This window comes from Hyposmocoma kahamanoa, unplaced genomic scaffold, assembly GCF_003589595.1.
Source record: "Hyposmocoma kahamanoa isolate Upper Pololo Valley unplaced genomic scaffold, ASM358959v1 62, whole genome shotgun sequence".
Classification (NCBI taxonomy): domain Eukaryota; kingdom Metazoa; phylum Arthropoda; class Insecta; order Lepidoptera; family Cosmopterigidae; genus Hyposmocoma; species Hyposmocoma kahamanoa.
The window spans coordinates 21,574,579-21,599,817 of NW_020653850.1; the positions used below are offsets into that span (position 1 = coordinate 21,574,579).

Below are 25,239 nucleotides of genomic sequence, written 5' to 3' on the forward strand. Positions count from 1 at the left end.
AAATTAGAAAGATATAGTAGGAATCAGGTTCATCTTCTCGCCCAGAAACCTATCTGATTTCGAGACTACCCGATCTGATATATTCTGATTTGAATCAAAATCAGGATGCCAGTCTCAATGAGTCCCGGAACAACGGAGTTCACTCCAGGGCACTACTCAGAACACACCAATTCAGAAAAGTTTATTTCCAAACTAGTCCTACCGGGAATCGAACCCGGGTTCTCCTCGCTCAGCACTCATAAGTTTAAGTCGTACTACTATTTCTGTAGATTAAAGTGTTTTGCTGTTTAGGCCGTTGATCTAGGCTGACATACTTCACACCGGCTTCAACAGTATCTTCAGAAACTTCCTTGCTGTTCAGTAAAACAATGGAAAAATTATGGCAACATTCCGTCTGAAGTTCGCAGCCTAAGTTACCGGTTTTTGAGATGTGTCAGTGTTAGAGTTAGATTGTTGAAATTTTTTGTAGAAGTACAACAAGCACCATTTAGAAATTATTTAAAAACCACACAGAACTGTAACAATCAACTTTAATTAAAAAATAAGTATTTTACATACAGAATTTGTATTATTTAAAATTAAATCATAATCTAGTCTAATACCTTTTAAATTATTTCAGTATCCTTTGTGACCTCGGAATCTTCTTCTTGTGTCGAGCTATAAAATAATTAAATTATGTTAGATACTTTGATTCACAAACCAAAAGATTTTGTAAGCAGATTTAACCGCTGCTTACCTTACTTCAAATTGTTAATGTTGTTTAAAAAGAAGTTATGTTATGCCTATTTGACTGTTCAAAAATCTGATTTCATTTTAATGGGAATATAGTACACAAATTACTAAATCCAGTACAAAACAAATAAATGTAATGCAAATTAAAATTATAGATCTCAACAACGGTTAAAAGGTAAAAGTGGGTTAGCAACACCCAGTTTGAAAAGTAACCACCAGATTGTCTTGTGCATAATAAATATTTGAAGAGCATCATATGCAATGGTCAAATATTCGAGCACTTATTTCTCCTAATCTTCCTGATTTTTATAGCCCTAGAAGAAATAACATGGACAGGCCTTTCTAAATAAATGTATGTATTCCTATGATTTGAATCCTGTTACTGCAAAATAAGTCTACCTCATTCCTCTGATTAACCCTTTCATTTCCATTCTTTCTAAATCACGTCACGCACATCATCCGTTCATGTACGCTACATACAATAAGCAAAATATTTCTAGTCAAATTTATGAACTAAATCAAGTATAGTTACGCAATTTAGAAGTATAAACAAATTTTTAATATCGTAAAAAATTTTGTAATAGTTACACAATTTTTATGAAAAGTATTTTTAAGTAAATTATTAAAAATATTAAATTAAATATTAAATTAAACTTACCAATGATCGTTTACACTCAAAAAAACTTTGTCTGAGTTGAATACATTCATCTGGAACCAAATGATCTTTCAAACATTCTCGTGGGGTCTTTTTGTCCTGCAAATTGTGTGTGTGACAAAACTTTTAATGTTTACTAAATTTTTAGCACATAACTGCTCATTTAGCACACAGGTCAGTAGCAAACACTAATAACTGGGTTATTTGGGTTATACCCAAAACAAAAGACAAATAGCAAATTAGTGACGAATAAAAAATAGGAAAATTAAAGGCATAAGAATAGTGATAAAGAAAATCTAACCTTTCTGCAACAAGCGCTCTCCAATAAACACATCTTCAAATCGGCCCTAATACCAGCACAGGGCGATTTATCTTGTAAGCCAATTTCATCAGGAGCAAAAGTAACCATGTTGAACAGCGTCAAAATTAACAGAGAAGTACTTAATATATGTAATTTCGACAAAATTTTCAAAAATCTTAGACGGTCTCAAGTCAAATTTGACAGTTGCGTTTGTATATCACAATACTCCTATGATAGTTAAGTAAAGGTGAGAAAAAGCAATAAAGATTAATAAATAGGCTTCTTCTGTCAACTTACTTTGCGTAGTTACTGATATTGAACAAAATAATTGCATGACACCCTTGCACTTTTTTTGAATGTTTTTTGTGAAGTCTAATGGATAGTAAAAGTTACCAATACATATTTTCCATAGGTGTATTATCAACGTTTTGCTTAATAAAGTGGCGGTATAGACAGAGCAGTTTATGAAAAAATAAACTGGTTGCTCGACTTTGAACCGTTTGCAGTCTGACGTTTTAGTTTGTGACGTTTACTATCAGTTGTTGTGGTAACCTGAAGCAATCAAGATAATTTATAAGAAAATGCGAAATTTATTACCAATAATTACAAGAAGAAGACTATCACACGTGTGCACTTTGAAGCCTTACAAAGAGACGAGATGGCTGATGCCAAACGGAAACCCGACTGGTTTGTATGTTTACAACTGCGTCGCCGAAGAAAAGGTTCCTATTATTTTAAACGATCCTCACATCGCAACTTGGTACTCCTGTGGTCCCACGGTCTATGATTCTGCTCACCTGGGTCACGCGAGTTGTTACGTGAAGCTGGATATAATTCAGCGCATCCTAAAGTCTTTTTTCAACGTAAAACTGGTGACCGCTATGGGCGTTACTGACATTGATGATAAGATAATCCGAAAGGGTATTAACACCCAAACAGACTATAAAACGATTGCTCAACAGTTTGAGCATGAATTCTGGCTCGATATGGCCAGTCTCAACATCGAGAAACCATTGATAATATGTAGAGTATCAGATCACATCAGCTCCATTGAAACTTTCGTAAAACACCTCATAGATTCAGGTACCGCCTATGCAACAAAGGACGGCTCGGTGTATTTTGATACTAGCAAGTTTCCCTCTTATGGTAAATTGCTTAAAACTCAAGAATCAGATGAACCAAAGAGTCAATACAAAAGGAATAGCATGGACTTTGCCGTTTGGAAAGGACATAAGCCTGATGAACCTTATTGGGAGACTTCTTGGGGCAAAGGGAGACCTGGATGGCACATTGAATGTTCAGCTATGGTTAGCAAAGTCTTTGGGTCACAGTTAGACTTCCATGCTGGAGGGATCGACCTTCGGTTCCCTCATCATGAAAATGAGGAAGCCCAGTCTTGTGCGTTTCATAAAACACGTCAATGGGCGAATTACTGGATCCATGTTGGACACTTGCATGTCAAAGGCGATGTGAAGATGTCAAAATCCCTTAAAAACACCATATCTATACCTACATTGCTAGAATCATACAGCGCAGATACATTTAGAATGGCCTGTCTCATGTCAAACTACCGTTATCCAATGGAATTCAACGAACAAGTAATGAAGATGGCAGAAGAAGTTCTCAACAAATTCAAATTCTTCCTCAAAGATGCTTTAATGTATGTTAACAATAATGCTACACAAAACGGAGATTACAAAGACAAGTTATTAGATAACTTGCAGAAAGTTGAGGATTCTAATTTAGAGGCTTTACGGTCTGATTTCGATACAGCTGATTGTATTAACACACTTGTAGGTTTAATTAGTTCTACAAACAAGATTATTAAATCAAATACAACAGAGTATTATCCAGTGCCAGTGATTCTTATAGCTGAATACATAATAAGTGTGTTAAACCGATTTGGGCTGACATTAAAGGATGGTACACAACAAAATGATGTGTCAAATATTTTAATAGATATGTTGGTGGATTTTAGGCATACAGTTAGACTGAATGCTTTGAACAATAAGAATAAAGAGTTATTAAACGCATGTGACATTGTTAGAGACAAAATGAAGTCAATGAAAGTTCAAATCAATGATAGTAGTAAAACTGCTTCTTGGGTGTTTACAAAATAGGAACATAATAATAACAATGATAATGAGCCTGATTACCTTCCCTGCAATATGAGTACCAGATCACTGAAATGAGTTCTAAGGCACTAACCAGACCACAAAAACAATATTACATATTTCTAAGTTGTAGCTGCATAATGTGGAATGGGCTCCATCATGAAGTGTTTTGTTTACTCTCTTCTCTCAAAGACTGGCAACACATAGGCAGCCTCTGGTGTCCACCTCCTCATCAAGTGGCTTGTCTGCACATTTACCTCCTATTCTGCCCTCAAAATGAAAAAGGCGCAACTGCTGTATAGAGTACGCATAGTTGTACCTTTTTTCATTACGAGGGCAGTATTTTTCATAAAAGCTGAAGAAAAATTACATAAAGTGAAGAAAACCTTTCATACATTTCTCACAAACGGTGCTATGGCAAAAATCTGTTAAAAGATAAATTCATAAGATCTGACTTGACCTGTCGCTCAGTTAGTAAAGTGGTGGTCCTGGTACGGCACAGACACAGGTTAGAGTTCTGTCAGATCAAAAGGAATGTTTCTTTGTGTTCCATATTTGTATTAATAATAATAATTGTAACTCATCAGTGGAGTAATTTCACAATAAAATACATGAATATCATGTTATACTTAATTGCAGAAATATTATTTGCACCGATGAATGTTATCGCTTGGAACAGCTGATCCTTTCTATTATAATAGTGTAATAAAACCATTAACACTTCTTTTACTTAAAGTGTACAGGGGTTTTTTTATGCCTTTTGCAAAAAAAGTCCATGGACCATGAGCAGTTTTGTTATGATCTTGTTCCATCGTACGAGTTAGTGTGTGGAATTGGTGCAAATAATATTTCGTCAACTATAGCAAAACATCATAATATTAATTTAAATTAATATAAAAAGAAAAGTTTCTTTCCCGAATTGGAACCTAACCAGCCCAAAAAACTAACCTCTGCACCACCAAAGTTATATGAGTAATACATGTGTGAGTTTTAGGACCTATGTATATTATTAGGTTGTGTATAGTTTGTTATGTATGATATATAAGATCGATAATGAGCTCTAATCATGTTATTTGTTTGGTACTTTGTACAGAGATTTTAAGGGTGTTAACAATATGTTAGGTAATAAAACTTGTTTTTGTTTTACATACATTTTTATTTACTGTGACTTACATACATGACCACTGACTAGACAACACCGAAGTTGGGTTAGTAAGTGAAGGTATTTTAAACATTTGCAGGCCACATTTACATTGTAGCCAGTGACATACATGAGAATTAAGCATAATAAGAATATAAGCAACAAAATATAAGTTACATCTGGCAGCCAGCACTACACGTGTTTTGGGATAACAAACAATTGACAAACTTTAAAAATAAGTACATACTTGCGTAAGTACATTTCACTTATAATTAATGTATGACTAGTTCCTATGTAAATGCAGCCTATGACAAAACTTCCATTTATGACAATTATTCGTTATATTGTTCACATTTACATCTGACTAATTCCTGTTACATAAAGACTATATAAAGCAAATAACAGATCCTTATATTTATTATGACAACAGGGTATTTGACTACTTTTTTTATTGCACCTTTAAACACAGAAACAAGGTAGACGGATCTGAAATCGATTTAAATAACACTAGGGAGTAATAACCTTAAAGCTCAGAGATGAAACTGAGAGAATGTTCTGTAATTTTTTTAACAAAACAAATTTTTTTCATTGCGTGTTTTTTTATGATTAATCAGGCTGCGGATCTGTTTTCACTATTGATCACCAATTTAAGTTGCGTTATATTTGTCAAACACCCATTTCTTACAACATTGACGATAATGCGAGGACAGAAATTGGAAACAAAGTACCGCTTATTTAAACTTCAGTCTTATAAAATTTCATAATCATAATGCTCTTCATACTTTGTTCGAAACAAAACCTTAACTTAAAACGAGCTTTCCAAACAATTAAGTACAATTGACGCGTATGAAAGTTTTAACAACAGATCTGTTTGATTTTTAAAACAAAGCGATGCAACATTTCTCATGGAATGTAGAATTGAGAAAATACATCAGAAATTACTACTTTGCATATTTTAATCGATTACTAGTTGAAAACTTCAAAAATGTATATAAAATGCTACTGGGGAACAATTTTAATATAGATTACATCGCTTTTATCAGACAGAGAAGATGAATTTTGTGCGAAGATCAGCGGTTAGATTTTCTCTAGATGCGTAACTCTTAATAATAAATTTCAACTTTCTAACCACACTGTGTATATCGGTTACTTTCAAACCGCGATATAGCGAAAAAAAAAACAGTGACAACTATGTAGTGTGCCGATCTGTAGGCATGACATAGTTCCCACGGCGCCGACTCAACCGGCGAGAGGAAAACCCGGGGGGGGGTTTTAGTGGGGTAGGCCCTCCAGTATGGAGGGAGAGTCCCCACATAACCCCTGAGTCTCCCTGGTCTCAGGGGTATCCAAAAATATTTCCCCCCATCAAAAAAAAAAAGGCATGACATTGTTTGTTTCATATCATTACATATTGCTATTTTGTTTTGATTCTTTTTCTATTATGTTATTTTCTAAAATATGGCTTTTGAAATAAAGTGTACTTTATTTTTTTTATTTGTTTTACAATTCAACAGTGGCCATGAACTTTGGTAGGTTTACTTTACTGATTTCTTTTAATTAATTTTGTTGAACATAATTAACTTATTAAATCGTCGGTTAAAAGGTAAAACTCACTAATAGCCTAATTGGCCAAAGGGAGATAATTAAGATTTTGTATTTTTTCATTATGAAAAATCACTAAAGGACTGGTATGTATTAAAACATGAAGGACACCACAGACTTACTGAATTTTTCTTGTCATAGATGTTCTTCCCAATAAAGCAAAATTGAAAAAATCTAGTTTTTGAACAAAATGTCACTTAATGAGTTTTACCTTTTAACCGACGAAATTGAACTGCCTCTGTGGACGAACGGTTACCAGCCGGACTGCCACGCAGAGGTCCTAGGTTCGATTCCCGGGCCGGGAGAAATATTTGTATGGCCTACGTTTGTTTCTCTCGTGAGTTTGGGTGTAATTTGTGTGTGTCCATGGTACCCGCGACACAGGGTTTCCCTAGTACGGGGCTATGTTGAGTGTGTGCGTTATTATTATTTTGTTGAACATAACTTTGCTCCCACATTTATATGGCGTACGGCTATGGAGTGGAATTCCCTGCCCGCAGACTTGTTCCCTGAATGGTGTAAATTGGGCCTTTTCAAGGCAAGAGTGAATTATTTATTTAAGTGTGCATAGTCCATCATCGACTTCATCGTCAGTTCCATCAGGTGAGATGGAGGTCAAATAACGTACTTATCTGCGTCGTGTGTTCCAAACACAAATTCAAAGCACTTTACCGGCAACACCTACAATTTGTTGAAATTTTAATATTAATATTAGTTTTCATATCCCCATGTACTCTTCTTCTTGGCCTTTTCAAATATATATTTTTACTTTGATTTATTACAGTAAAACATGTTCACAATTATAATTTTCACTCGCAATTACACTCATATATTTTAAAAAATCCGCACATGCACTTACATATTGAATAAATTACTTTAGATGCCCTATTCACACTTTATTAAATTTATTATTTATAACAATTCCCCTTCTAGTCGTTTATTAGATCTTATCTAATAAATAAAATAATATATTACAAATAACTTCTAGATTTATTTAATACCTCACGTTGGTTCTGACTGAAAACCAGCGCCTTAGGGAACTTAGCATATATATAGTCTAGTCTACGCCATTTCACTGCTATAACAAAAAATATTTTATTATTCCTGTTGTATTCAATCTGTATTTGTGTCATACTTGTGAATAAAGTGTTTTTATTTTTTAGTAAAAAAATCATTACAAAAAGAATCAAAACAAAATGGCTATATATAATAACATGAAACAAATTAAATGGGGTTAAAATGTGCAGATGATCACCGTTTCCTAATGAAAATTTGTTATTCCAGGACGAATGTTTCTCTAAATTGTGCCGTATATTTTGTATTTTTTATCTCCCTTACCACTTTATACTGGGTTATGGCAGAATATTAGCTAGAGTAATTTGCTTTATAGTTCTCTATACATAAGGCATAGATCCATTTAGTAAATGTGTCTATGAATTACGACATTTTGCATGTTAAATACAGCAAGTTTTTTTTATATTGGAAAATGTTGGGAGTCGTTATATTCTTACTCATATCTAAAAACCGGCCTCAAAAGTTAGTAGAATTACATCTATTTGCTAAGTTTTATTGCAATCGGTTACCGGAACGTGTGCGAAACCGGAATCATCCCCTAGTTTGCCACCCTTAGAGGTGGAATAGTTTCTTCAAATTGAAATGGTACTGAGGTACCCTCTTCGGAACAATAAAGATTCGTCAAAATCGGTTCACAATGCCTGAATTATCGCGTAATATACATACAATAAAACATACAGTCGAATTGAGGACCTCCACCTTTTTTTAAAGTCGGTTAAAAATAATTTGGATATACGCTATGAATGAAATTGAATTCAATTTATATATACATGGGAAATGAAACTGTTTTTCCGGATTTAAACCGCGTAATTGATTAAAAGAACAAATTTTATTTTTATATTTTCGTATTCATGAAACTTGTGCGGCGTCTAGTTGCGCATCTAGAGATAATTCGCTTAAGAAGGATACACATCTATGATACATTTTATTAATTGGAAGCGGTCAGACCATTTTTGTCCTGTATTATACTCTCCGCCTTATAAACTTTACTCGAGACTAAGTAATCACGAGTCTGCTTGAATAGAGTGTAGTAGTTGATAAAAAGTAATATTACTATTGAGAGAAAGTAGTGCCACTGCGACCCGCTAAAAAGTAACGAGAGTTGCACCACTATTAACGAGAGCTGCATACAGACAAGTACACAGATTAGTAAGGAAGGATTTTCGAACACCACCTGTAGACAAACGAAGTTTTGTTAAGTTCATTATTTATATAACCAGAAATAGAGACGAAATAAGGGCTATCCATCCCTGGCAACTCGTCAGGCCTTATATCACTTTTAAATATGAACTCTGGTTTGCGCTGAAATCACAAATTAGAAAACAGAAATAGTACAGCGCCAACAACTGACCTGTGTTGGAATATACGTCTCCGTATATTACAAAAATATTCTGTATAAAGATAATATCTCTAACAATGGGGGCTGTTATTATTATTCGGTGGTGTGGGAAAAATAGCAAAACATCTAATTACAAAACAAACGGAATCACATTTCATCGGTAATTAAATGTTATATGTAATTTTTCAATTTTCGTCCATTATAGCAAAGCTCAAGCTAAACTGGTCGTATTGAAGTGAAACAATTGGCGACACCCATTAAAGACACCCGTCAATTGTTTCGAATTCGGGCTGGCCAATCGGAGCGCCGCAGTTGTCACAGTAATGATTTGGCAGAATAGTTATCAAACAAATTAAACGGCATTTCGTCTCTATTTCTGGCTACTGTACTCGCTGATTATGCTTATTCATAAGTCCTGTCCCTATCTTGACTATTGCAACTTTATGAGTAAAAAAAACAATAACATACGATTAGTAAAGAATGTTCTCTTTTTTAAACGGAGTAAAGTTGAAAATGTCCAGACATTTTAATGAAAAAACAGACGACATGATATTGTTTTCCGTCGTGCGTGTAGTGAATGCCTGAACACCCATAGCAGACTTAACTTAGGCTGGGTGTCCATTTTCTGGAATGTCAGGTTTCAAAGAAAGTAGGAAGAATTAACCTAGCGAAGACCAAAATAGATTTTGTTTCCAATTAATTAGTATAGTTGTAGAAATATTATATGCACCGATGAATGTTATCTCTTGGAACAGCTTGTCCTTTCTATTACAATAGGCAATAAAACCATTAACACCTCTTTTACTTAACGCTAACACGAATGTAACTTCAATTATTTCTTTACTCAACAGGTCGTTTTTCTTCTTAACAGTAGGTACTTCGTAGAATACCGACTGCCGACTCTTTTCTAACTAATTGAACAAGTTATTTACACATAAAGATTATCAAATTTAGAATGAAGTGCCAATGTGTAAAGGTATTTAAAATCAGTTCTTTGCACTATACAGATGGCACGTGGGTTACCGAGACGGTTCGAACTGTTGTCTCATTGTACTCTAAAGATGAAGTAATAAGACGAATCGGTGCAAATAATACTTCGCCAACTATACCACTATCATCGAGTATATAACCAGAAATAGAGACGAAATAATGGACATACATTCCTGCTAACTCATCAGTGATATATCACTTATAAATATCAAATCTCGTTTGCACTGAAATATGGACAGCGCCAACAATCGACCTGTGTGACGTCTTTGTATATTCCAAAAATATTCTGTATTTATTGTAATAAGGATAATATCTCTAACAAAGGCGTGCTGTTTCATTCGGTAGTGTGGGGGGAAAACAGCAAAACATGTAATTATAAAACAAACGGAACCAATTTTCATTGGTAATTAAATATGTAATTTTGCAATTTTCGTTATTATAGCAATGCTCAAGTTCACTGGTCGATTTGAAGTGAAACAGTTGACGACACCCATTGACGACAGCCGTCAATGGTTTCGAACTCGGGATGGCCAATCGGAGCGCAGTTGTCACAGTAATGATATCGCACTGTTAATACAATAGTGTAATAACTCAAAAAGTGTATTTTCTCAGAATCGCCCAAAAACGAATTACTTGCTTCCCTTGAAAGATCTGTGTAAATTTATGTATAGGTTATTTCCTACTTGCTAAATATACATATTTAAAAATAAAAGAGAAAAAATAATGTCATATTTTTGAATAAGGACTATGTTGACCAGAACTAGCCCACATAAAGTGCGTCTCATTTGAAGTTAAGTAGTTATGTAGATATTTTTTAGTTGTTTTTTACAATATTATAATGATGGTTTTATTGACGTATAGAGAATCAAATTTTACGTTCAACAATGGTATAATCTTGAATTTCACATTTTTTTAGTTATAACACTATTGTAATAGCAGTGCGATATGGCAGAATAGTTTTCAAACAAATTGAACGACATTTCGTGTCCATTTCTGGTCAAATACTCGATGACCACTATGGCTCTGTTCGATATTTAATCAAGCAGAAAATTTATGGCGAACACACAAAACATTATGGTAGAAGAAAAAGGGGTTTTTTGTTCCAATTGTTAATTGTTGCAGTAGGGGTAGCGCATACTAAATTAGCATTTCAACGTTGTGGAGCTAATTTTATACGCGCTTAATGTCTCTATACTCACGTAAAACCGTGTATGATGAGAGTCCATCGGCGTAGCGGCCACGCAGTTTGACGTCGCCACAAACACGCTGCCACGTGCCGCCACTCGTGCACCACGCGACCACAAGCGCCCACCCGACCACGCCACAACTTCACCACCCATGTCTATGAACAATCAATTCTCATAAAGGCCCGTATGAAACAAATATATTATAACGTGAAGGCAATTTAGGTGAAGTATAGCATACCTTAGAAGCGTGTACGAGATGCCCCCGCCAGGCCATTATTCGTGGCCTGGGGTCCATCATTAACTTAGGCCAAAACTTCTTAAATACTTCGCAGTCAGAAAAATTCACTTGCGCGTTTTAGAAAACTAACATTGTATAGACATTAATTACAACGCCATCTATTTGACAAGCTTGGAACTTTGAAATATTTACACCGCGCATTAACTTACGAGATTACATTTAAATGGAGGAAATCTAAGCAAAGCAACCTGCTTCATAAAGAAAGTTCATTGAAATCATAGATTTGTCATGTCCGTGAAGTGTGAGAGTGGTGGACTGTGGCGAAATACCCTATCCATAGACAAGATCTTTGGGATGTACATAGGTCGATTCATCACCCAACCGTTAATAGTTTGATTGTCGTAATAACGATAAACATGATTATACGCAGGACGCACCAACAATGGTCGTATCCGGTCTCCAACGGCCGAGGTGCAGCGTGGCGCGATGCGGCACGTCGGTGTACGCCGCGGGCACCAGCTGGCTAGCGTAACGGCCAAATAGCCCGAACCACACGAGCCCTATCTGCTGCGCCGCTGCGTACACGTCGTAGTACAGGAACGGCTGCAACAACAAAATGCATCAATGACATATATCTACTGCATATTATGTAAATATAGTAGTTTAATTATGTTGCTGTTACATAATGAAAAGCGTTAAAATACGAGTCTTTTAATGCCTAATTATGTGCAGTTATATACACTGTCTTATCTATACACATATTATAAGCTCTCTAAGATGTGTTCAGGAACCGCATGTTACGACTGACGAAAAGCGGCAAACAAAAACTTTTCTCACGCATGTCACACAGCCCTAGTTTTCTTTAATTCATAGACAAACTAGAGTCAGCCACAACTATCATATCGTTCGATATCAAGTAACGTGTGAGATTTGTCAAAATCGTTTGCTATTGACATTTCATTTCGAATAAAACTTCATCTCGACTGATATTAGTATTGAGGTCCAATCAAATGGTTTTGTTTTTCAGAGACGTTCGAAATTTGAATGTAATAATAAAATCGAATTTGATGTTAATATTAAACAATATTAACGTTTTCACAGATCAGAAATTTGTTCTAACAAAACGGTTTATCTTTATGCTGGTCGTAATTTGCGGTTTTTTAACACATCATAGAGGATTTATGATATGTGTGTAGATAAACAAACTAATACCATCCAATAGATATAACTGTTGACAACATGATGATGTGATTGTAAAAAAAACTATAGTATTTACCGCGCATTTACGATGAGGCCTGCGCCTTGTCAAACGATAATTTTACCTTACCGTTTGAAAATGTTTGAAATAAAAAATCCTATCCGTAATCCTTTAAAAACATGCGTTATTTTTAACCGACTTGAAAAAAAGAGGATGTTCTCAATGCGACTGTGTTTTTATTTTACCTACATTTTTGGAACACCTTTTTTTTAACACCATCGAATATAAGTAAAAAACTCACCGGAGCAAAGGTGCACGGGATGAAGCTGGAATAGTAAGTTCCGACAATGGAGTTGAAGAGGATCTTCTTGACGCGGAGGTTGAAGTCGTGCCGCAGCGCGTCCACCTCCGCGCGCACCAGGTGCGGCTCGTGCGAGCAGCAGTGCAGCGGCGCCGACGGGTTGCTCAGCTCCAGGAACGGCGACGAGTCCAGCCCGAACAGGAGCAGGTACACCACTGCGCTGGAATCACAGCGGACAACCGTTCAGTGCCTGAAATTTTTTTGTCTCGTTTTTAACCCGTAAGTAGATGTGTGTCGATCGTGTTCGATCGAATCAAAATGATTCGAACAGCACCTGTAACCCGATAACCCGGGTACTAGCTTCTAAATAACCCGATCATTTTACAGTTTCATGGGTCATGCGCGCAATTTTCGACTTTATCGTTATAATTTTAGAGATTATTCAACAATTCACAATATTATTGTTGTCTCGTTCACTCTCACGTGAAGTCCCCACTCACGATACGGTACGCCTTCTCACTTTTCGTTGGGGTCGAACATTTGTTCGATGGCGCATTCGTCTGATAGAACCTTCGTTCGATCGTACCAAAAACTCAAGCAATCGTGATCGATTGCTTGACTTGACGTGTCAACTGGTTAACGGATCAATGACTCTATCAATCATTCATCCTAATTGCTCCGTGCCGCTTAGTGTCCATTACATGGTAATTTTGTGTTTAATCTGTTTTTCGGTATGTTGTGTTTATTTAAGAGTGCACCAGCTAATATTAAAATATCAATGAATAATAAATTAGTAATTTTGGACGTGCATAACTTTTTTGTTATGTACTTTTGTTTTGTAACACCGTTACTTTTCCTAGAAGGAAAATTTGTGTCCTAAGTGTGATTTATCAATGATGCATTTAACTATAGACACATTACCCAACAGCAGGAAAGAATAAAAGCCAATTGTATAATTTGACATTTTTAAACGCCATATGGAAGGAAGTATCATGCGAGGTAAGGTGGACAATCCCGGAACACTACGTCGACATCAATTGTTTTACGCCCCCCATGCGACACACTTGTCGGGCTGACAACGCGCCCACGAAACGTAGTCTCACGTTGCTTAATTGTCTAGTCGCCAAGGTCCAGGATGCTGACATCTTTTGCGACAGCATTAGCAAAGTAATTTATAAGGCAAACTTAGCGTATCAAATATGTGTGTAGTATAAGAAATTAGCATGTAAGCGTTTTGATTGTTACTGTAAGTTTACATTGTGTTTTTCATAAATAAATAAAAATCATGAGAGATGGGGTGACCCGCTAAAATATCGAACATATGATCGAATTATTTGACCCGATCACAATACGCATGGGTCACGATCGACCAGTGCAGTGTTATCAAAAAAGATCGACCGACACAGTTTACCCGTAATAAAACAAATAGGTATACGGCATTTTGCTTTGGGGTAATGCCGCCGATATCAACAGCATCTTTGTCCTGCAGAAACGTGCAGTTAGGGCAATTTACAATCTGGGCCCCAAAGTATCTTTAAGAGATAAGTTTAAGGAAATTAACATTCTTACACTAGCCTCACAGTACATTTATGAGAATGTAATTTATGTTAAAAGGAATAGTAATTTATTTATGAAAAATAGTGACAGACATAACATTAATACGAGGAATAGAAATAAACTAGCTTTTCTTGATAGTCGTCTTCACAAAGTCAAAAAATCATTTAAGGGGCAATGTATACGCTTCTATAACAAGATTCCGGTTGATATACAAAATTTGCCTTACACGAGGTTTAAAACTATAGTGAAACAAAAACTTTATACTAAAGGTTATTATACAACTTCTGCGTACTTGGATGAGAAAAATCCGTGGTAGTAACCCGTTTAGCTCATGGAGGTAGTCTCGATCTCTGATGTTTCAAATAATAAAAAAAATATTGTAAATGTTATTTACAAAGAGCAACCCCTAGAGTTTCTTGCTCATTCTTCTCAGGGGAATCTGCCTTACAAATGAGCGGTAGAGTTTAATATTGTGACGATTTCAAGTGTAATAATGCTTACCTATGAAATAAAGATTATTTTGAATTTGAATTTGAATTTGAATTTGTTATGCACGGCTGCAAAGTTGTTATTTGACGCGAGTGTTTGTATTGAATCCCGAGCAAGCGATGGAAGCTCAGCCCCCCGATTCATGACTCTGCGATATTTTAACCGAATCGTACGATTGGACATCGTTCTCGAATCGAAGGGCGCTTTCCGAGCTATTCAGAACATTTGAGTTAAACTTTCGATTCGGATACAGCGTTTACGGAGTTATAAAATTAAAATTAAAAATTTATTTATTTCTCAATTTGGTTCAACAATGGTAGATCAGGTCCTCCCTTTATGCAAATGTATGCTTTTGTTGGGAAAGCCTTGTAACTAAGCTTAAAACTGAGAATTTACAAGAAAGTTACATCAGTGGGTTAATTTTAAGATATAATGATATTTAAATTTTAAAATGGAAAATTTAAAAAATAAAAAATAAAAAATTAAAAAAAAAATTAGTTAGGAGTTAGTTGGTGAAATAGATTATAAGAAAAATGAAAATCCTTTTCCATACATTTTTAAGACTTTAATGGCCTAAAATATAGGTATATAATAAATAAAATTAAACAAAATCCAGACTTTATTTAAAATAATAAGACATTCCCGTATTACATACTTGCTTTGTAAACAATAGAACTGTCGGTAACTTTCATTCGATATCTGTGTTCTGAATAACGTTTGTAGCCTTTGCCGGTCGAGAACTATGGGATGGGATGAGAATCGTACGGGTGTGACGTCATTTCGGTTCGGTTTCGAATATGACAGTTTGACGTTCGATTTAGGTGTTGTGAATAAAAATTAAAAGAAATCGTACGATATCTAATCGAACCGGTCGACAACAGACTTATCGTAAGGTTCTGAATCGACCTGCTGATCAAAAATTGATTCTTGAGCGTAGCGTGGTATTCAGGGCACGAGACGCAAATAAAATTTTATTCCGAGCAAAACACACAACTTTTCACCTCACTAAAGCAAGGAAAATGGTAGATGAAAGAAAAATAGTTCCAACTATAAAACATCAGTTTTTTTAATTAAAATGAAAAGTTTATCTTCGGATGCGTTCTGAATTTATGCCCCACCAATTTTTATCCTTGCTTGTACTTTCATTTTGTGTGATTAAGTGATGGTCTTCCACGACTTGAAATAATTTAATAAACACAATTAGTTAATGTCAACAATATTAAGAATGGATTTATATTACATAAATAAGTAATGTACGACAAGTCGCTTATTTGAATGTGTCATTACGTTTTTTTTTCATCGAATGAAAAAGTTAGGTGCATGACAGTCGTCGAGTTCTAATTTCAAAAACCCAAAAACCTTTTCCACTTCTCATGCTCTTAAAGTTCGTATTTATGCTGCGTGTAGGCTGCGTAAAATAGGATTTTATGCTCTAGTGCAGAAAATAACATCGTCATTTAAGACCGACGCAATGACGCCTGCGCCAACAGCCACGCACACTAGAACTTTATAAAATAAAGTTTAACTTTTATTTTTTTAAACCGTGTTATAATACAAAATTAAAAAAGTAGGCAATAGTAATTCTAAAAGTTATAAGAAATAGAAATGCATAAAAAATAAAAGCTTGTAAAATATAACAGCGCATTATGTAGTCCGACCTGAGTCACGTGTAGAAAATAATCGTTTATTTGTAATATTACTGTTTAATTTCCTCGCAATCGAAGTGAAAAGCAACGTGTATAACTCGTTCATCAAACCCATTTTGCCGTCGACTTAAGTATCATATAGCATATTATTATACTCGGTTCGGGTAAAATGACGCATTTTATGCACTTGTTGTACAATCTACTATTGCGCGCAGATTTCTAATGAGAAAGAAAGCCTATTTTCCACTTTATTTCTTCTAAGTAATCGATTAACCATGTTAGCACGTATCCAAGTTAGTGTAAATAATATATACTTACGGGTAAAGCAAGAAGAATATCTTGATTAATGAATACTTATAAACCATCGTGTACGTTAGGTAGAGTAGCACACCGCCAATCATTCCCAGTAATAATCCCCTGTAAGTGAGAAAAAAAACGAATTAATAGAAAATCTCTATTGTTATTATAAAAAAATAAAAATAAAATACTTTTATTTCGGACAACAAGTTCCATATTTTGTTAGTAATAATAATAATAGAAAAAGAGCTTATAAACTAGTGTTAGTAAATATTTGTACATCATTGGTTAAATCACCCTCCTTACGAAGCATTGCCACATGGGAGAGGTGATCCTAACAGCTACAGTTTGTAGGATGCTGTTGGGGCTGTCCCGCACTCTGCGCATCAGGGATGCTGTCTTTTTTCGGAGGATGGCAGCAAAACCATCCGTCTCATATTATGACTTTACCACTTAATCAGATACAGCCGAATTGCTCTTTTTTTTTTCAAGAATAAGGGGCACAAATCAAAACGGTTAACTTTTTAATTTATTCAACTTGACATCTGTATGTTTAACCGACTTTAAAAAAGGAGGGGTTTTCTACGTAGGTTACGCGATTATTACGGCATTTGGGAACAGGTTTTGATGATTTTTTTTTATTGGAAAAAGGGTACCTCTGTATTGGCCTCATTTAAATTTGAAGAAAATATGTATAACAGATTTCAATAAATGTTAAACTTTATTGTAAATAAGACAACTGAGCCGGCCGGGCATATTGAGGACGGGTTCCGCGGTCAGGATACGCGCGAGAGGACGACACACTCACCTTATCGACAGCCACCGGTCACGATCGACCTTTCTACTATACTTTGTTTAGGTACTTATCTAAATGTAAACAATCTTGAGTGTCTATTTACTACATTAATGAAATAATTTTTACTTACCTTCAAATACAAATACTTGGCTTCATATGAAATTGCATGACTATTTTTATACCTATTGATTTGTAAAGTATGCTTCAATAATAAGATGTATCAAGATTGTTTACATTTAGTTAAGGACCTAAATAAATGGACTGTATAATGTTGCATTTGCAAACAAAGGGGTTATTTTTAAAATGCTGACAACCTCATAGGACTATATTACAAACATCATAAACAACAACTTTTGTTCCATGATTTTTTACAAAAAAATAATAAATTTAAAAAAATAAACTTTTAAGTTTTTGTTGTACTATCTGACAATTTTTAGATCTGTGTTTGGTAGTAAGGTAAGTTAAAACGTGCAAGCGTCCTCCGCGACACTTCCACAACGACAGGCATGGGACAGGGAAAATTTGAAGTCTCTGGAGGAGGCCATAATTTAATTCATAATCGTGCGAACGTAATTTAATTATAGGAAAATGTTGAACACAGATTTATTTGGAATGAATTATTAATCTTGAAATTATTTAAGTAATCATTTTACGTTATATATATATATATATATATATATATATATATAATATATAATAATATATTTTTTAATAGCCTTTATTGCTGATACAATTCAAATGTTACAATATAATTCATTACTAGAAAATACAATTCATTATTAAAAATATATATATATATATATGATGTTAGTAATATAGTATAGGTTGTTAGTACTTTACAAATAACCCTGATAACCCTGTAAAATTTAGGCGGCGAATATACCAGCCCTATTGTAATACAGTCCACTTTTTATCTCACGTCGCATTAGGACCCTAATAGGCATAGTAAAATTATACATATAATAAAAAGTAGTAATGACTCGTGGTAACTTAATAAAGTCGCACCGACTTACCGCCCCTCAAGCAGAGGGCGTGGATTCGGATCCAGACTTGAGCTTTTCAGTGAAGGAAAACGTAGTGAGGAAACCTGCACATATTTGCAAAGCAATTTAATGATTTGTGTAAAGTTTCCAATTGAGAACTACACAGCCCAAGACCTCCCATTGTGGAAGGAGACCTAGGCCCAGCAGTGCGACTATATGTACATAGATTAATTATTAGTATTACTACTTATAATAATTATAAGGACACGTTTGTGCGCAGCCACTCCACGAGCCATGATACACTCGCTACGCATGCGCACTGCGTCGTGCGCCGGCGACAGATCTCCGCCCACGTTCAGTTCGCGCGTCCCCGACCCTGCGTTTATATGTGTTGTGTATAGTTCCGGCCGCCGCGCTCCGACCGCGCGGCTTTTGATGTTAACATACCATAATATGTAGGCTTTACGAATAAACTAAGTGTGTATTCTATTGTCCGTGTTTTATTGTGATTCGTAATGTTTCTAATATAATGAAACAAAAGAAACTGCATATAAAATTAATTACTTCGCAGGTTTGAAGGTATTTGGTAGGAGTATAGCTGGCAGCACACCTCTCAGCACGGCTAGCGTCAGACTGAATAGCAGTCGTCGACTAATTACCACCACTATGAATGCCACCAAGTTTATGTCGATTAGATAGAAGTGCTGAAAAGGGAAAAATACTACAAATTAATAACAATATATTGTTGACTCCTCTAAGCACAACCATTCCACTGTTTATGGTGTGTAACGAAGCGTGCGCCTGGTGGTAGGAGACACGCCTGTCCATAGCAGTTGCAGTGTCACTCAGAGCTATAAATCGCAAAGATCTGAGGGGCACTGCCACTGCGCCCGTCACCCTGAGGCATAAGTCGACAAGTAAAACATTACTGCTTGGTGGCAGAAATAGGTAAGGGTACTTCCCTGGACGAACTCTTTCACAAGGAGCTTTAATGTTACAAAAATTTATAAAATCTTTGATAGTATGTATACAATATTGGCCATCACTAAACCATCTGTCAGACCAATATAATATATAATATTAATAAATTTAACTGCCTCGATGGCCGAACGGTTACCATGCCGGACTGCCACGCAGAGGTCCCAGGTTCGATTCCCGGGCCGGGAGAAATATTTGTATGGTCTACATTTATTTCTCTCGTGAGTTTGGGTGTAATTTGCGGTTGTCTATGTGTGTATCCATGGCACCCGCGACACAGGGTTTCCCTAATGCGGGGCTATGTTGAGTGTATGCATTAAAAAAATAAGTTTTTATTAAACACTTTTTTCCATCCTCTAAGATTAAATATAGTTTGTAAAAAAATAAAATAAACTACTAGAGTACATTTTTGAACAGAATATTTCAAGAAAATTGTGATAAAGGCCCCTAAGGCTGCTAAACTGCCTCCAATAGCCGAGATCGACTGCATGCAGTTAATGCAATCGTACTCTCGGCTGCATGAAGTTGATTACTACTTCACGCATTAACTGCTAACATGTAGTCAATCTACAGCCATGTTAGCAGCCTTACCCATCAAAACTGGAATGCAGTTATGGTCACATTACTGCTTGGTGGCAGAAATAGGTAGATGGCAGTACTTCCCTGAACAAGCTCTTTCACAAGGAGCTCTACTGCTCGTAAAAAAGACCACAGGAAGATGTTACGGGCACGGTGAATTCCGCCAAAATTATTTAACAATTTCTTCCAGGTCGACTTATAATAAGAAATTAAAAAGTCAGAAAATGTTTAACCAAAGACAATGAGTATGTATGAAAATATATGAGTATTTACTCACCATGGCTTCAGTGACCTGCGAGTGTGGCAACCACCATGCCGTTCTATACAAGTTGAGAAGCTGTAGGCACGTCGCTACTAACGTAAATACAAATGTCATCATTTCAAACAGCAGTTCTCCGTCCTGAAAGAGATAATAATATAAATCATTTTATTGTACAGTCTGTGTACTTGTAGTCTAATGTGAATAGTTAAAAATATATAATTAAGGTGATTCCTTTGTTACATATTCATAATTATAATAATTAATGTAATATTGATGAGTTTATTATATGCGGTAACCACAACTCCATGATCATGAAATGGACCAATTGTAAAATTTTTTGCAAGTTAGAAATGGCGCAATACACTTGGATTTACGACACTAAATATTACAAACTTTACCATCACTGAAATTTACTTCATTTCAATTCAATGTCCATTTTCATTTCATACAAATTACTGTTTTTTGAAAAGTCTACCAGCCTACCTACCGTTTTGACTTACTGTCTCTCAAGCAGAGGCCGTGAGTTCGAATATTGGGGTTTTCGGAATTTTATTTGATATTTGCCATGAAGTTGTCAGTGAAGGAAAACATTGTGAAGAAACCTGCACATCTAAGAAGATTCACAACACTCCAAACCTGTGGAGCCCCCAACCTGAATTGAGCCAAAATAGTGGACAACGGCCTAAAAAACCTTCACCTGAGAGGTGACAAATGCCCAGCAGTGAACCGTATTAATAAGTTGATCAGTGGGTTAACTCCTAGGCTTTCATACATAACAGCAACAGCCTTCGACATTCATCTTTGGCTTCAACACCCTGCTTTAGTGCTTTCATACACACTCAACTGTTAAAAGTATCTTGACTTGGCCTAGCATATTGCTTTTTTATTTTTCCTTAACCTTTAAATTTAAGATGTGCAAACACTTTTATAATATAAAAGTAACTGGACTTACTCGCGTAGTATTTTAGTCGGAAGCGGTCCGCCTAGTTTCTACCATAATAACCGTTACCAACCAACACATCCTTCACATGATCTAGCTCAGCATCTATGTAATCCGGGTCGAAAAGTTTCAAAGCTCTATTAATGAGCGTCCGCGGAACTGAGGCTAAATAATAATAATAATAACGCACACACTCAACATAGCCCCGCACTAGGGAAACCCTGTGTCGCGGGTGCCATGGACACACACATAGACAACCACAAATTACACCCAAAATCTCGATTGGTGACGTGAATCCGCACTCAGGTATCTATCCGTGTGCGTTGGGTTCTGATACACCGCATGAGACAACCGTTATGTTCACGTCTCACCAACACATCCGAGAAAGGAAGAACCCCGTTCTGCTCACATTCCACGGTGAAGGTGATCTTCGGGTGAACGCTGTTTAAGTGTGCCAATAGCGAATCTACTCCCTCTTTAGGCATAATGGCAAATACGTCATCTACATAGACTGGGTCACGTTTGCTCCCCGGTTTTCCTAGCCAAAATAAAAGTACGTGATCACTCCCTCTGCGAATGTGGACTAGAGGAAGGCACTCTAGAACACTTATTTTTTAACTGCCCCCTAATAAGCTTCCCACTTTACGATTTGCTTCCCGAAAATATTCCTCGCCCAATAAATATCAACTATTTCCTAGCCAACGCACACTCTCCAGTAGTATTCACTTTATACAAATTTCTAAAACTTAATAACATAAATCTGTAACCAGCCCCGAATAGCCTCTGCTCGACCACATTCATTTAATAATTTTCTGCCCCAACAATGTGAGTCGGAGAAAAATTCTCATTTCTGATCAGTCTTAATTTTTAAGAAAAATGAATATTCTTTATTCGTCCCGTATTCTCCCATTTTCTTTCGTATAATTTTATTTCTTTCTCCATCCTCCATGATAATTTTCCACGCTGACACCGGTCAAAAGTTTGTTATTGAACGAAAACGACGCCTAACTTTGTTTTACTAAACGATTTTATTTATTTCCCGCTAAATAAAACTTCCTACAACGTTTCTAAAAGAAAGAAAATAACATGAGCTCTCAAATTATATTTTTGTAATGTCATTAAAATATATATATAACCGTCATTGTGAATAAAAACCGCCGAAGTATTTTAATAACCGGCAATCTGTCTCACTACCGCTACACATGTCTCTCAACCCTGACATTGGCAAAATCGTCGCGCAAAACGACGGAGCCATAGACATAAAAGTTGAAGTTGAAGTCATCTACATAGCGCCACCAGTAACTCGGTTCGAATGGAATGTTCACCAGCGCAGTATCCTCAAACCATTCCATAAATATGTTAGCCACCACCGGAGCTATCGGTGATCAAATTGCTACGCCGCCGATTTGTAAAAAGCAATCACCCCTCCACATAAAGTATCCCCTCGTCAGAATCTACTGTATCAACTTCATATAACCGACAGGTAAATTAATACACCCAACTAAATCAGATATAATCATAAGTACGTCCTCTATCGGTATATTTGTAAACAATGATACAACATCAAAACTCACCAATATCTCGCTATCACTAACACGTACTCCTTCCAACAACTGTACAAAATGTGTAGAATCTCTCACATAACTTGATGTTTTACCCGTGAAAGGAAGTAGTACGTCCGACAGGAAACAAGCAGTCTTATATGTTGGCAAATCTATTTGACTCACTATAGGACAAAGGGGCCATGCCGGTTTGTGGATTTTAGGCAACCCGTAGATCTTTGGTGGTGTGGGGTTCAGCGGACGTAGGATGTCGTATAACAGGTCATCCGGCAGAATTTTAGCATTTAGCATTTTAGCTGTGGCATTACCTTTGTCCGCTGGCAGAACCAGTACAACAAAATCCCTCTGTAGTGCATCCAGAGCATTCAACTCAGACCTGGGTATGTTAGGCTTAGTTAGTGGTAACAATGTGGTGAGCTCTGTGAGCTGAACTGTTCCCAAAAACAATCCTACGGACAGCAGTAGCGAAGAAGAGTTCCAGGACGCGCTGACGCAATGTATCAACCTCCCGAATTCCCCATTGTGGACTGCGTCATCGGCGCGCGCGCAGAGAGCCGCAGGGCGCAGTGCTAGACGTGACGCGGTCGCGAACACAGACAGGTGAAAATTAAATTTAAAATAGTAAGAATGTGAAAACAATCACCTGTGGTATATATGGAAATGGTATATGTTTAGGAGGGACCGGACCATCTGTTAATCTGACTTCAGGTGCAGTTGTCACAGGCGGTGTGACACGAGTTGTGCGGACACGTTTACTGGCTCCATTCAACTCTTCTTCTGGAATTGGGAGTGTACCCTGGAAATAATGTCAAAATAAAATAAGGCAATGTAACTATTTTTTCAGATCTTAATAGTGCATATTGGTTTCTATGAACAAACAAATGTTTCAGGTTCTTTACAGGTCCCATGGTCACAGCTGACTGAGACGTCAACCAGTCATGTCTAATATTATTGCAAACCACCCTATTTTTCACTAAAACTACAGAAGTTATTAATTAGATTTGTTATTATTAATTAAAATTAGACTTGACTAGTCAATGACTTTACCATCTTAGTCAGCTGTGGCAGAACCTTTACAGGTCACTTTGTTTGAAAAACCAAATAGATACCATTTAGATCTCGCAAAAATAGTTTAATTTTCTAAGTGTCTACAATTGCGAAAACCTAAAAACTGTATATGTAAACATTGTTCCGGTTTTAAGATTAACGTTACATCCATGTGTGAAATGCAAAAGCTTCTATAATAGTATTAAAATCCATAATTTTAATATTACATATACCACTATGTAACATAATATGATTTCTGTAAAAAGAATCCACTTCCCTAATAAAACTTTAAAGAAGACACATTTCTTAGTTTAAAAACAATTTTATTTGAACATTTTATATGACATAAATCCTATTGTTTGGTAATAGAACGCAGCTAACTTCAATCAAAGGAACCAACAGGAAGATCATGTATAATATTGGTCCATGACCTCACAGAAATTGAGTGATCTAACAAGCATTATGCAAACTCTGCACTGATAACACCAAACCGCAAGGTCATCGGCCACCGCGCCGGCAAAACGTACTATATACACTGACTCTAGATGCACACGTATAGAAACTACAATGCCAGAGTGTATAAACTTTTGTTCCACGTTTATACCTTTTTGGAGGAGCCTGCCGCCTTTTTAGACCCTGGTGCGACCATTTTGCAGGCTATTGGTGGCAGGGGCCGCTTAATAAGCGGGTCTTTAATGATTTTCCGCCGTCTCGACACGGCAGTAGATGATGTATTCGACACCTGTGAGTTTGCCCACCGCCGAGCCAAAAGTATAGTCAGACAGCCAACGACCGCTGGTAAGAAGAACACGACAAAAGGGCCACTTTCATTTTCGGTACAACTCATCACTCACATGTTAAAATATTTATATATAGTCACAATATTTTATTTCGATTCACACACAAAACGAGACACGTCCTGCCGTCAACGAAGTTTGATTCCTAGTGATATGCGTTTGATAAATAAAATCGATATCGATGCTTGCGATTCTTGTAATTATTGCTCATCTATCACATCACTGTACAGTAAAATAAAACGTTAACAGTATTTAGCTAAAAATGTATAAATCGAGTTCTTAGGTTTACGTCGGTTTGTTTGGAAAAACAAATATACGCGATTTAAATTCGGAAAAACAGTTTCATTTCCTATAAAAATGTATAAGTCATTATATGATACGCTAATTAAGTGCCTTTAAAAATTTATATCAGCTGTCTTTCCAACTCACCTACG

The 25,239-nt window shown here is 36.1% G+C and overlaps 3 protein-coding genes across 3 annotated transcripts; 1 reads left to right on the forward strand and 2 right to left on the reverse strand.

Annotated features, from left to right (window-relative positions):
* Window positions 1-519: 519 nt before the first annotated feature.
* LOC113229837 (cytochrome c oxidase assembly factor 5) lies at window positions 520-1,896 on the reverse strand. The gene is made up of 3 exons (XM_026463520.1): window positions 1,689-1,896; window positions 1,391-1,486; window positions 520-657 (listed from the first exon to the last, which is right to left on the reverse strand). The coding sequence occupies exons 1-3, from the start codon at window positions 1,794-1,796 to the stop codon at window positions 616-618; spliced, it is 246 nt and encodes an 81-aa protein (XP_026319305.1). The 5' UTR covers window positions 1,797-1,896; the 3' UTR covers window positions 520-615.
* A 373-nt stretch (window positions 1,897-2,269) lies between these two features.
* LOC113229492 (probable cysteine--tRNA ligase, mitochondrial) lies at window positions 2,270-5,573 on the forward strand. The gene has a single exon (XM_026463096.1). It carries the CDS (start codon window positions 2,270-2,272, stop codon window positions 3,806-3,808), a length of 1,539 nt encoding a protein of 512 aa, XP_026318881.1. The 3' UTR covers window positions 3,809-5,573.
* Window positions 5,574-8,233: 2,660 nt separating this feature from the next.
* LOC113229550 (transmembrane protein 39A-A) lies at window positions 8,234-24,870 on the reverse strand. Its single transcript, XM_026463186.1, has 9 exons — window positions 24,613-24,870; window positions 23,605-23,757; window positions 20,475-20,597; window positions 19,205-19,344; window positions 16,883-16,981; window positions 12,873-13,092; window positions 11,811-11,976; window positions 11,148-11,290; window positions 8,234-8,793 (listed from the first exon to the last, which is right to left on the reverse strand). Exons 1-9 carry the CDS (start codon window positions 24,853-24,855, stop codon window positions 8,548-8,550), a joined length of 1,533 nt encoding a protein of 510 aa, XP_026318971.1. The 5' UTR covers window positions 24,856-24,870; the 3' UTR covers window positions 8,234-8,547.
* Window positions 24,871-25,239: the final 369 nt, after the last annotated feature.